Source organism: Ascidia mentula, chromosome 7 (genome assembly GCF_947561715.1).
Source record: "Ascidia mentula chromosome 7, kaAscMent1.1, whole genome shotgun sequence".
NCBI classification, from domain to species: Eukaryota; Metazoa; Chordata; class Ascidiacea; order Phlebobranchia; family Ascidiidae; genus Ascidia; species Ascidia mentula.
Window position 1 is genome coordinate 2,845,748 of NC_138572.1, and position 14,651 is coordinate 2,860,398.

A 14,651-nucleotide genomic window follows, 5' to 3' on the forward strand; every position below is an offset into this window, starting at 1 on the left:
ATTAACAGGAAATTGCATTGTTGTCGTGAAAGTTGTTTTGGTACAAAAATCGTGCGAGTCTGTTCTCAAAAGTCTTGGAAGGACTCCAGAAAAGTGACAAAATCGACCAATTCCGCGAAAGCATCTTATTGCAATTCTAGTCTATACCTAAACACAGAGCGACAGAACGCACGTATAAATGAGATCACAAGCTTTTCCATGTCACGCAATCATGCCTTCTCCCCTGGTGAAAATCAGAAGAAGGGGGCTGAGTTTATAATTGAGGTGACAGAAGACGTTGCTATCTGTCGTGAAGCTTGTTGATTGTTTCTACCTCGGTACGGGAATATGCATATGTGTGTGATTCACACTCGGAGATGTGTCAAACCAACGTATGTCCGTCATATAGCGGACGCAGTGACGCAAATTAACTGGATTAATGCGCGCAAACATAAGCACAAACCGACGATACTTGCGTCAGTCGATATTATGCTCATTGTGCAGTCAGAGCTAAGATTTAGCAATAAAAAGTAATTGACATTAAACATAGTTCGCGTTTGTTTTTTTATTTAAATGCAAAGTACTTTTTAGATGTGTGCAATTGTCTGAGAATATTCGTTATTAAACTTTACCCACTACTGGCGCGCGTTAACGTGATAAACGACATGCAAAAAATGTAAATTAAAAAAAAATTATATATATCTCTTGCAGCCGCTTTGTCATTTCCTCATCCAAACATGTGCAACAATTACTGCAGACAAATAGTGTCATTATTGAATAGGTATGCGGAATCGAAAGCAATGGATGTACAAGAACAATTACATAATCTGACTGTAATATGTTAAAAAAATGGTTACCAGCAGAAGGTTTGTGCAGCTTTGACTTGTCTTGTATTGCTGCATTTTCAGAGTATACAACCGTAGTAGAAGAATAGATCATTTGTGAGTCACACGAAGCAAAACCACGGTGTTAAATTATCAACACTTGCGAAATAAGATGCAAATTGCGTCTGACCATAACATAAATAGATCAAAGCCACCACGATTAACGCGTTTGTACTATATTTGCGTTCATCGAAGTATAAAAAAGCATGCGCACACAATTTTCGGACATTTGAAAAACAGGGCCAAGAACAGGAAACAGAGCGTTGTAACAATGCCACAAAACAATTGATAATTGGTAGGTTTTAGCCGTATCGCTTTAAGGCGAACATGTCGACATTGGACTCAACGCCCTGATAAACGCTTCGCTCTGTTTGATACGCCGTCGAACGGGAACGGCAACAATAGTGAAACGGGATTATATGAGGAGATCAGCCCGAACATTCTTGTAAACTGGTGGATTTTGTCAGGACAGAAAGCAGTTAAAGCGACGAGAATTTTGTTGCACGAAATTCTTGATTCTTACGTTTGCGCATCAGATTCATTCAGTAAAGCGCATGTTTTGTAGGTAACAAGTTTACATTTAGCAAAAAAAGTTTCCTGGTTAGGCTTTTTAGACCAATTTATCTTATTTCCTTGTGGAAAACAAGCATTGCAAATGCACTTCTCTCACGAATCGGGTTTCATTTTGACAAAAATCACGAAATTAATTAACGTTTGGCTTTAATTTTCGAATTCGAGTGCAAAAAATGTGTGCAATGCGTAACAATGAAGGCACAGGAAGATGTGCCAGAACAGACTTGGCGACTTCCTGTCCAATCATTCATGACTTTCCTGCAAGCTGGTGGGTTTTGCAGAACAGAAAGCAGGACACTTTTGCTATAAGAATTCTTAATTTTTGCATCTGCGCCTCAGGTTTATTCAGATTAAAGCGCATGTTTTATGGGTAGCAAGTTTATTTTAGCAACGTCGCCAGGAAGTGAAACATAAAAATGTATAATAAAAAATATATATTCAGCAGAAAAGGAATCTTTTAGAAGGATTTTGGTTCTATTTAGAGAAAAAATAACAATGACTTCAGCTACTGTTACATCAGCACAGTTGCTCATCAATGCTACTTCGACAATGCAAGATGGCATGCTCAACATAACAAGAGTGTACGTTGATTTGTCAAATACTGAAGTTCAAAATCATGGTCGATTTACCTCCAGAACCAATCATCAACATAGATTGCTTGTTGCTTAGAAAATTCAAAATAACACAGTCAAACATTATTATACCACAAAACATTGCTTTAGTTGCATCTATAAATGAAAGCGTAAGTGGGCGGTTTATTTGATGTCACAGTCTTATTTTTCAGGCCCTACGTTCGTCCATTTGAAGACTGGGGAATCATCATTTCGGCAGCAATTATCTTCACTTTCTTGCTGTTTGGACTGATCGGAAACATACTCACTATCATGGTTGTAGCGACCAATCCAAAACTACAGTAAGTACTTTTATACATTAAAGACTATTTAACTGGTTGTTTAAAATATTACGTAGTGATTTCGTAACACGTATTTCTGTCTGTGGAATAAAATAAATGACAAAATTCGGACATGATACAAGCATAAAATACGGACATGAGAAGGCAAATTGAATTAAAAGCAAATTCACATTATCATGATAGCGGAAATTAGCACGCGTATCAAACCAAAAGAACACAAAAATCCCACTGTTGTAGCAATTGCATTAAGGTTGTGTTCATTTTAACGCCATTTAACGTGGATGGTTTTATCATTTTCAGCAACCTGTTCATGCATTTCATCATGTCCCTATGCTTCTCGGATCTCATTTCGGCCTTGATCAGTTGGCTCTTCTTATACAGAAGGACTTGGGGATTCGATGTGTGGCCACCTTTGCCTGAAGTATTTTGCCGGGTTAGTTCGACATTTTCAATCTTTGCGCTAAGTGCCACAAAAATAGTGATTTGTACATTTAATTTGTGACTCAGACACTACCTGTTTCGATTGACGTAATACCTTTAATATGGTAAATCTATAAAGCATGTGTCACCACCCACCGTAAGTACTACATGCAAATGCCTAACAGCAAACATGACGTTTTCCAAAACATTTTGATTAATAAGGGATGGGTATGTTGCAACAATTATTTGTTCAGTTTGTTAAACTTGTATAAGGGGGATGTGGTTTGAAATGTGTAACCATAACTACACTTCTCTATTATTTCTAATAACAAGCCCCATGCGAATGAACTATAGGATGTCGAAATATTCAAGCCGCAATATGATATGATCTGCACCTGGGAAAACTTAAATTATCGCCATAAAATGCCACGCAAAAAAGCAATACCAATATAAGCGCATGCCATTCAGTTTAAATATAGCTTCTACCACATAACCACACACAACGTGTTTTGTATGAAAACAAACACTTTCACATTCACAGTTCTACTGGGCTGCCGATCTGATGACTAATTATGTCACGGCACTGCACATACTCTCGTTCGCCACCTTGCGGTACATTTCCATCCAATTTCCAATTGAGTTCTCAAAGATTAAGCTCAAGCATGGAAAGGTATGGTGTTGAACATTTGAACTTTGGCATAGTGACATTATTGAACTTAATTTTTGTGTATTTCGTAGATATGGATTGGATGTATTTGGTTGTTCTGCTTTTTGGTGGGATTTATTCCCTTCTTTATATTCTTTGGCGCCCGCACGCGGGACCGTTACAGTTCATCACCGGACGCTAGGTGGCCCGCGTGCACCATAAATATGGAGTGGTGAGTCACCTGAAAGCCATATTACGCATTACACATCTCATTTACATATTTGCGATCACCTGTGATCGAAACATGTAAATAAGGTGCTGTCAATAATGAATATGTTAAACGAAGTGTGCAAAGAACCAACACAATAACAAAGAGAGGTCACATGACAATGTACCTCTGTTTGTTCGAAATTCCTTGCATTTAAATATTGTTGAGCATTTAAATATTTTTGTTTAGTTTTCTGATAACAACTCAATCACACTAAGCACTGTGCATGATTTTCAGGTACGATACATACACACTTTATCAGAAGATAGCCTATCCCATCTGTCTCTATGCACCCACGCTTGGGGTTGTGTTCATGTGCTTGCTGATAGGAATAACTGTACGTTCCCGTTCGGCTCGTCGTCCTGGTGAAAAACAAAGAGATAAGAAACAAGAAACGAAGGAGAAGCAGGCAGTGTTGCAACTTTGCCTCATTGTCTTCTCCTTTCTGATTGGCTACGTTCCCTTCACTGGTAATTGCTAAACTTAAGATTACATGAATGACATTTTGGGGACAATTTTGTGATTGTTTTGAATGATTTCAAATAACCCGCATGAACCTGGGAGATGTCAAACCTTTTGATGTCCTCGTAGATTTCGATTATTTTCAACCAAAGTTACAAATTTGTTCAGTTTGTTGCTGATGCTGCCAGGCATATTGCTTGGTAATGTAATGCTTACAAATTTGTTGTTTGAGAGTGTCAAATTAAGCATTTCATTTCACACAAGTAAATACAGATTTGGCCGAAATTTATAAAAGTAAATTAATACGTGTAGCCTATAAGGGTTTTTTTTTCCGGCGGGTTACACCTAGTTTAGTATCCAATGGTTAATGGCGGCTGTAAAGCCACCCCAAAGTGGAAGTCTTGATGGCTAATTAGCTGACAAGATCATTGTAAGTCACACCATGGCTGCACTGATAAAATATTTGGACCCTGTTTACGCACCTTACTAAATTATTACGTTTGTTCTTTTCAGCATACGAATTCTGGTCTGTTCAGCCACGACCCAACACAATGTACTACAAACGTCTCGACTATTGGTTTGGAATGAGTGAATATTTTTTCTTGAGATTCTCCGAATGCCTCAACCCCGTGTTCTACAACCTTGGATCGGCTAAGATGCGAAAATGCACACGAAAATTCTTGCTGAAACACTTCAAATGTTGTCGAACAGAAATGAATCAGGACAACATGGCATCTTCCAGCTCAAGGCAAACTGACTTTGGCATATGAAGAAAAATTCAGCCCTGGATGATGGGCATTTTTTGTGCTGCATCACACGTTGATTTGCTGGACCGACTTTTAATGACATTTTAACACGGCATGCGACTGAGCCTGTCAGATACGGCAAATTTCATAAGTATGATTTGAAGTTGAAAGTTTTAATATTGTGCTCGAAAAGGGTAAAAGGTTCTCCCTTCTGTTCCGAATAGGTGTAGGTTATATGTTCGCAGTTTGTCTAGTATAGGTTTTCTATATGAAACAGAGCCAACAAAAAACTACTTTTTACTGGTTGTACATAACATATGAACTTCGCACGCTGTTTGCTGCGAGACAGGAAGTTTACGAAAGTAAAAGATTACTGCACAGTGCGAGCATCTAATTCATTTGTTTTTTAATTTGTCGTTGAGTTGGTGGATGTTGTGAAAATTTATTCTCGTTTTACAGAAAGTTTCTTCGAAAACAAAACCTGTGAAAACAATGATTTGAAACGAATGTTTGTAAAAACATATAGTATTACTATTTTCATTATATTTTTTACGCCTCTTTTGTAATATTGCGTAATTGTCATATTGCTTACAAACCGCACAAAGTTAACCAGATGACCTGAAATATCCCCATGCTCTGAACAGCGAAAGTTTCAAAGTTTCCTGGTGTTCGGTATTTACGACCATAAATTTAACATATTTCCCTGTGTGTTATTAACCAAGCATTGCCAATCCACTTCTGTCACGAATCGGGTTTCATCTGTTAAACAAAAAGTGTTGTTCCGGGTATGAAGTCGACAAAATCACGAAATTAATTAACGTTTGGCTTTCATTTCCGAAATCGACTGCGAAACTGTGTGCGATGCGTAACAATGATTGGACAGGAAGGGATGCCAGAACAGACAGAAAAAAGGCGATGTGAATTTCGGTGAATTTGCATGCTTTAAAAGTGTACTGCGGTTTATTACAGCGTGTTTAAGTAACATTCTGATTTACAATCACCACTTGCTTATCGGCATTGTTTTCTTCAGCATTGTAACATAGTCATCATTCAACTGACTAATCACACCGCATTTGACGCAACATCCAGTTGTCATGTTTACAATCCAATGTTTACTGGCTAATCAATTAGCATGAATGAGGTTAGGAACATGAGATACAACGCTTTTTGGAATTGTGAGTTAATAAGAAGTCTTTGCTGTGGTCAATTAAGGCGAATTAAGCAAAACCCGGATCAGCCAATTACCCAAAAATATTTCGTTAGAAAGAGAATCCAAATCACTTCGCAAAAATCCGAATTAACTGAGTTCTACTGTATTTTAAATATATGTTCAGTGCTGTAAACAGCAAAAGCTTTAAAAGTGTCTTGTTGCGGTATTTTTACCCAAATTTAACCTACTACTACTATCACGAATTGTGTCGGTTTTGTAACGGTAAATCTTGCTTCCGTGTGCGACCACAAAAAGTCACGAAATTAATTAATTTTAGCTTTCGGTTTCGAAATCGGCTTTGATGATAAAGTTTGAAAACCGCAGCATTTGTGGGATTAGGTAAAAACGCGTGAGAACAGACAGCAGCAAACGCGACGGTTGTTTAATTTTACCCGTTAGATGCTTGGTTCCCAACCGTTATAGCACGCAAGATCTTATACCAAAATGCTTGGTACATACAATTTAACGTCTGTATTTGAAAGTAATTAAAAATTAATTTTACAGTTTCGCCTATTTCTAATTATTTTAAATTCCGTTCTCTCGAGCTTAATTGTCGGACTTTTTCTAAAATTTGATGGTTTTCGAAACACTTTTTAGAACTTTAAAGCGGCAGAATTAAAGTTGAGAACCACCGCATTAACTTTATCCAGTGAACCGCATGTTTGTGAGTTCCAAAATTATCTTTGGCTCGTGGAAAACAAAAATTATAACATATATTCGCAGAAAAAGAATAATTTTGGTTTAAAAAAAACAATGACGTCAGCTACTGTTACGTCAGCACAGTTGCTCCTCAATGCTACTTCAACAATCCAAGATGACATGCTCAACATAACAAGAGAGTAAGTTGAGTTGACGAATATTAAGATTCAACGTCCTGGTTAATTTTTCTAACGGTTATGTTTATTTCGGTTATTGATAATGGTCCCAACGATCACCGACATAAACCATGTGTTCACTTACATTATTCGTATACCGGTTTGCGTTCGCAAGTTTAACAAAAGTTGATGCTAATAATGTACAGTTAAACCTATGTCAAGCAGGTATAAGACTGCCTTCGAGTTCAAATGATATCACAGTATTCTATTTCAGGCCCTACGTTCGTCCATTCGAAGACTGGGGAATCATCATTTCGGCATCACTCATCTTCACGTTCTTGTTGATTGGACTGGTTGGTAACATACTCACTATCCTGGTCATAGAGACAAATTCAAAACTAAAGTAAGATTTTGATATGCTTCGGACTATTTTGGCGGTTCGTGTTGGTGTCACTGCTTAACTTCAAGAATTGTCTCCGGTTTCTGTCATGAGTGGTTGTACTTTAAAGTTTACGGTTAAAGTTTATAGTTTCCGTAGCAACGAAATGCTGACCTTACATGGACATAAAAAAGACATAAAACGTATCGAATTAAAGCAACATAAGCAAGCATAGTCGAGAATGCTTTATTCAGCACGAATGTTTGACCAATTGTAAGCAGACAACCAAAAGCAACTCTGCCTGTCACCATGCAATACGATATATACTATGTATGGCAAATACATTTAGGATGATTTTATCATTTTCAGCAACCTGTTCATGCATTTCATCATGTCCTTATGCTTCTCGGATCTCATTTCGGCCTTGATCAGTTGGGTCTTCTTATACAGAAGGACTTGGGGATTCGATGTGTGGCCACCTTTGCCTGAAGTGTTTTGCCGGGTTAGTTTGTTCTGTCACTGCATTAAGTCCCACAACACCTTGTAACTTTTGTGAGATATATATTCGGTGGGTGCGTCAGATTTACCTGCATCTGATTGTTTTTAAAATGCATACAGAATTGGGCCCCGTACTTTTACTTGCATAGGAAGAAAAAGAAGTACGAAATTACAAAGTGCATTTGAGGTATTGTCTCCAGTTCGTGAAATGTGTGTTTGAGGAATGTCGTGTTCACGTAAACCGCAATGAATTGACCAAATTTTCACATCTTGCTTCTCACAAGTTATATGCAAATAGATACGACACATAGAAAAAATACAAGCCGCAATGTTATGGGGTCTGCACAAAACCATATAGTCAACTCAAAATAAATATAAAAAAACAAGTCAAACTTTTCTACCCATCAATCTTCAAAACAATAATGCTAGGAACGCTCGTTGCACAGGTTAAATGCGTCAAGTGACGACACATGCCTTGTTTTGTTAAATCCAACACTGTCACTTCCACAGTTCTACTGGGCTGCCAACCTGATGACTAATTATGTCACGGCACTGCACATACTCTCGTTTGCAATCTTGCGGTACGTTTCCATCCAATTTCCCATTGAGTTCTCAAAGATCAAGCTAAAGCATGGAAAGGTATGAGTATATAACAGGAAGAAAGTTTACCTGTGACGTAGTGGCATTTTTAAGCCTAATTTTTGTGTATTTCGTAGATATGGATTGGATGTATTTGGTTGTTCTGCTTTTTGGTGGGATTTATTCCCTTCTTTATATTCTTTGGCGCCCGCACGCGGGACCGTTACAGTTCATCACCGGACGCTAGGTGGCCTGCGTGCACCATTAATATGGAGTGGTGAGTCGCCCGGAAGCATCAGTTCACATTACGCATTATAATGAATACTAATTTGTGTCTCTACCTGAGAACGGATCATGCAAATTAAGTATTGTGACCAATACATAGTGAAATAAATTCATAAAAAAAGGACAAGCTCCATGAAAAACAGAATAAAAACTGTAAACTTAATGTCATTGTTGAAAATTAAGTTTAATAATTTGGCTTTTTGAAATGTAAATTAAATTACGTTCAATAATTATATATTACATTTCACAAAGAGATCTGTAGACATCTCAGATGGATTTTTTAATGAGAAAAATATATTTAGCCTAAATCAGTTTCTCCAACTTTCGTATAAATTACGTGCAATGCTCTTTATGATATTTAGGTACGAAATATACACCCTTTATCAGAAGATAGCCTACCCCATTTGTCTATACGCCCCAACCATCGGAGTTATGTTAATGAGCTTGCTGATAGGAATAACTGTACGTTCCCGTTCGTCTCGTCGTCCTGGTGAAAAACAAAGAGATAAGAAACAAGAAACGAAGGAGAAGCAGGCAGTGTTGCAACTTTGCCTCATTGTTCTCTCATTTCTGATTGGCTATATTCCTTTCACAGGTAATTGATGTCCGCAGTGAGTTAAACGAATGGTGTTGCAAGATAAGCTTAGGACTGGCTTTCATGTGGCTAAGAGGTCTAAGAGTAAACCTACATGATATTTTACGCTCTCGAACTAGCATACTAAAATTAGGAAATTTCATACAAAAACCACAGTCACAAAGTCCATATCAAATAACAGTGATTTAAATTGGTGATTATTCTGCGTTCATCCACACATTTCACTTGTTGTTCTCAGTGTACGAATTCTGGACAGTTCAACCACGCCCCCATACCATGTATTACAAACGTCTCGACTACTGGTTCGGAATGAGTGAATATTTTCTCTTGAGATTTTCCGAGTGCCTCAACCCCGTGTTCTACAACCTTGGATCGGCCAAGATGCGAAAATGCACACGAAAATTCTTGTTAAAATACTTCAAATGTTGTCCTACTAAAAAGAGTCCCGCAGTCATGCCGTCTACAAGCTCGAAGCAAACTGAATTCGGTGTTTAGGAAGTTCTGACAATATTTTGTCATAGCTTGTATCTCTAATCCACACTTTCGTGTGCAGTATACTAAAAATTTGGCTGTTCCGACTTTTCATGACATCATGACAAACTGCCCGATATGTCCAGTAGTGTGTGAGTAGCCTATATACGCTATATACGCACTGTACAAAAAAAGAGATTGTTCCAAGTCCATGGATCGATGTACCTAGTTGTCGTTTGGTTGGTCTAATGAGATTGGTGTTGTTCAATCATTTTATCGAATTTCGGGTTTTTTTGAAGATAAATCCTGTTACAGTAAAGGTTTGAAATGACTCTTTATCCCGAACATACACCAATATATATGATATACTGACCCCACCCCTCCCTCCGTTTTGTATTATTGTGTCATTGTCATTTTTGTTTCAACCACATACAATAAACAAGAGAGTTCAAAACATCCCCTGTACTTTGAGCCTCGAACGTTTTGAAAATTCCCCAGTTCCGTATTTTCAACCTCAGTTTGTCCTTTCTGGAGAAATGTTAACCAAGCATTGCCAATCCACTTCTCTCACGAATCTGGTTTTATTTGTTCACAAAAAAGGGTTGTTCCGGGTATGACCAACCAACAAAAGTTACGATAGTAATTGGCATCGGGTTTTCATTTTCGAAATGGACTTCCAAGAAAAAGTGTGCAATATTAATTTTTTTGAAATGGTTGTAGAAGATACATAGGAAATGACAGCACAAACTTTTTCGATAAAATAATTCGGTCTGTGAAAAGATCTGGTATATTGCCGTTGTAAAACTTATCTTGAGTGTGGCAAAAAATAACGGCAAATTTACCTACATTATGTAGGGCACAATAGACAAACGCTTACAAAATGCATCACTGCACGGATCTTTAATGGCTAAAAATACACCCAAGTGTGCGTTTAGCAAGACCCGGCCCTCACATGAACTGTTTACATTATCTCATGCATGGTATGCGTTTACGAATAACACCAGATATGTGGCACGCGCGGCAAAAGCGTGCATGAGACGGGTTTGACGGAATGGAAAAAATGTGCCGTTTGCGCTTCTTACGTCATTCACCGTAGATAGCCATAAAAAGTTCTGCAGGAAAAGGTCATGCAAGGATAAATCTATCCAGTAATAAAAAACTGTTTCCTAGAGTGCTTGTGTAGTTAAGTCCCAAGGTTGGTGCATGTATGTCTTTGGAAGATGACACGAAAATAGGTATTTATAGTTCTTGGTTCGAGTTCCAACTGCAAAGGAAAGGGTAAACGCATGAACAATAACTACTATCCAAATGCCTATATTAAGCAACAGTGTAGTTTTTAATAATATTTTTTAAGTTGCATCCATTCATTTATCGTAACATTTCGGGTAAATTGAGGTAGCTAATATAGGTTCCAAATTGAGGTTCAGATGGTAGACTGCTATGAGAGTAAACAGCGTGTGGTTTGTACAAACAAGTTTCAGTTCTGCAAGATTAGACCTGGGTTCTTCCAGTCAAGTTTCAGTTTCAAATTCCAAAGCGACCACTTTTGTTTTACACAGTGCAGGAATTAGGAAACATTTTTGGGCGCTTACATAGTTTTAAGGGTCACTGAAACGCATTGATTGTTTGACCTTGACAGGTGTAATAGGCAAGAGAATGCGCAACTTTTTCTTGCTACTGTTTTGCGAAGAGTTTTCAGTAAATATCGCAAGATGTCAGTGCGTTCGCAAATTAAAATCTACCATGTCGAAAGTTCCATGAAATTTGGGTTGTTGCGTATTGATCGTAAACAGATGTTCTCTGATAATGAAGAGTTGCAAGTTATCTTGTTCAGACAGCCATTATGTATTATTTGTGCATACTATTTACGATACGTGGCGAAAGTTGATACGCTCAGCCTTATTTTTTGGTTGAGAAGCACACCTAGCATAAAAAATTGGAGCTGACTGAGCTTTGATTTTGCGTTTGTAAGATGGTCGGGTTCAGAAAGTAGAGGCGCCACAATTGGTACTTTATACAAAACGTATGAATTACAAAACGAATGGTTACATAAATTGCTACCTTTGAAGACCTTATACTACAACACAAAAGATTATTACTATTATTACTACAATATTGTACATTATTTACCATTGTTTGATTACATGTATTATTCATAAAATATTACAGAGAAGGCGACACCACATGTTCTTGCGCATGTGACGTCACAAGACTTCGTAAGTTGACAACAGGAGAAGTTCAGTAAAATCAGCAAACCATAACAAACCCTTTGTGGTGGTCATGCATGGCCCAACACGCAATTCAGCGCCACCACAGCGTCGCGTGACGTCGCTTATTTATTGTTAGGTAATCTCCTACGTTAAGGGGTGGAGACTGGGTTACGGGACAGACCGTAGGCTGCTTGTAAAGGAGCCTACTAAAAGTCAGGAAAGGTGTATGTCGCACACAGGTTTTTAAATCGTCTTAATGACGTCAACATTCAGTGGTGTTTAAATATCTCTTGATGGCTCGATTCGGCTTTCCATGTAGAGTAAATGAATACTAGAACAGTCAATGACGTTCTGCTTTGCTGAAAATACTTTGGGACTCTCCTTACTGTGAGTAAAGTAATAAATGTCAAAATGCCACAAAAATTGCCGAGGTCTTTCGATACGTCACAAAAATCGCAGATCGTATCTGTAGGGCGTGTCATGCACGAAAGCTGTAGTGCTGCGGAAAGGTGCGATTATTTCTGGCGTCAGGAATCGTTAGAAGTTATTGAAAATGTCAATGTGGGATATTTTGGAACAAGACAAAAACTCCACTCAGGACAGAAGTATTTCTGTCATTGATTTTTTCTTTACGTTGTCCTGTGCTATGACTGGAATGCGAACGGACGTCACACAACGTTTGCTACGTGACTGTAAGCAGCACGTATGCATAACCTGTGTTTGTTTTCTTTCCAATGCCATTTCGTGTGAAGTTTTGGATTGTCTGATTGAGTAGTAGTACAAATAGTAGTATTACCTGGTAACGTTTTAGGCCTGGTAAAAGATCAAAGTAACCAAAATTAACTGAGGGCGTGGGCAGAATACACCTCATAACAAATGTGTTTCGATATCCACGGACGAAAATGAATGGAAGCATGACGTCAGCGGATATTTTAAAACGTACGTGAGGTTCTTATCAATATTTATCGCACCGAAACCTTTAATTATGTTCAGCTTTTCGGAACAACCCTCAAGTTGTAAATGTGTGTTAAGGTTTAATGTACTAGCTGGGCTATCTATACCTTCGCCCTGTGGTTTCCAATAGATAGCAGAGAAAATCGATGTTTTATTTATTCCAAGAATCTTCAAACACTTTTGATCTTCGTGGTTTTGATACTTAGTGTGTCCCAAATACCACTGTATCGTAAAGCAGCGGAGGCAATAAATTCAACGCTATACAGATAGTCGTAAATGTAAAAAGGAAGACGTCCCATGTGCACATATTGCGTTTTTTTTATTCGTACCCGATTGATCATCGACATATGGCCAAATGCTTTGCGCGGTATGTTGCGAAGAAACTGGCACGTAGAGCTGGTGATGTTATCTGTTCAAAGAATGTTCGCCTTGAAGTCTGCCGTGTTACAGTATCTCAGACAGCTACACAGTAGTAGCGAGTGTATAAACCTCTGTGTAGCTTTATCAACTGGTTTTGGTGCCAAAAATACACAAACTGTGTTTAGAAGACCAATACATAATACTTTTTCGCGGCATTTTTTGATTTTGATTTTGCTTACGACGATGAAGTAAAAACACTGTAACATCTATGATAAATTAAGTTCGCATAGTTGATACATGTCAAAACAAGACTATATTTCCAAATACGAACTGAATTCTTTTAATGTCGCTGGTAATGCTTACCACCAGTCTAACGTATAGTTAATTTGGCGCACCCTGAACAATATGATAGAGTGCTATTATTATCGCACGCACTTGGTTAGCTAGAATTTGTATGTGTCAACTATGTAAACAAACCACAGAGCACATGGACCCGGATATCTATATAGAGACACGTGCATGGAATAATATATACGTCTGATTGCTCATTAAGATAACACAACGTTTCAGTGACTCATAATATCACAACTGCAAATCAGACAGCGAATAATCCTTTAAAGTAAAAGGATAGCAGCAAATAACGGTTTTCTTCTTGTGGAGAAACAAGTGCATTATTTATTCCATTACGCTTTTTCCTATGCTTGCGATCAAGGCCACAGTTTACTAAAGAGTTTTTTTACATCAAAATAAAAAGTGAGCATCAAGGTATGTAGGTAGTACAAGCCAGCTAGCATTGAGTACTTAAACAGAAATATGTTTTCATCATTGGAATCATGTACAATCGTAATTACCAATCAGTTGGTTTTGCAACGAACTTGTAATTACCAAATACTTGCCGGTTCCCGCAGTGTTATCGTTTTGTGTTGCTTCAGGTGCAAATGAAGTATTGATCACATTCAATTGAAATTCAATTATTACCACTACGCCATCTGACTCTTATCTCGTGTTTTGGTTACAACAACTCAAGCGTGAAAATAAGGAGCGCCTGAAGCGTGGGCATCTCATGACCACAGGCGCTTTGATTAGCTTGGTGCCTTAAACCTGCCTAAAAGTCACAAATTGACGGTTGAATTTGTAATTGCTGCAGACAAAGTGCTACGCCAGAATCTATGAAGGAAAGACACGGTGTCAATTTTAATGGAAAGTTTTAACAATCGGCACTTGACAAGGTTTTATTGTGTGCCCTTAAGGTCATTACGCTCTGTGAAGTTGATTCAGAGACAAGGTTTTGTTTAATCAACCGCTTTGCAACGGCTTTACTTTGAGCCTTATCTTATCGACTTGGTAGCGAGTTTCAAGGTTCCTTTACATAGGCTACAGTAAGATGGTGTGGAATGTTACACA

The 14,651-nt window shown here is 38.0% G+C and overlaps 2 protein-coding genes across 2 annotated transcripts; both read left to right on the forward strand.

Annotated features, from left to right (window-relative positions):
- Window positions 1-1,894: 1,894 nt before the first annotated feature.
- Window positions 1,895-4,996, forward strand: LOC145908404 (growth hormone secretagogue receptor type 1-like). The gene is made up of 7 exons (XM_082995679.1): window positions 1,895-2,017; window positions 2,221-2,349; window positions 2,650-2,782; window positions 3,311-3,439; window positions 3,508-3,647; window positions 3,921-4,153; window positions 4,659-4,996. The coding sequence occupies exons 1-7, from the start codon at window positions 1,932-1,934 to the stop codon at window positions 4,913-4,915; spliced, it is 1,107 nt and encodes a 368-aa protein (XP_082851805.1). The 5' UTR covers window positions 1,895-1,931; the 3' UTR covers window positions 4,916-4,996.
- A 1,858-nt stretch (window positions 4,997-6,854) lies between these two features.
- Window positions 6,855-9,747, forward strand: LOC145908950 (growth hormone secretagogue receptor type 1-like). Its single transcript, XM_082996268.1, has 7 exons — window positions 6,855-6,940; window positions 7,191-7,319; window positions 7,665-7,797; window positions 8,304-8,432; window positions 8,510-8,649; window positions 9,020-9,252; window positions 9,491-9,747. Exons 1-7 carry the CDS (start codon window positions 6,855-6,857, stop codon window positions 9,745-9,747), a joined length of 1,107 nt encoding a protein of 368 aa, XP_082852394.1.
- Window positions 9,748-14,651: the final 4,904 nt, after the last annotated feature.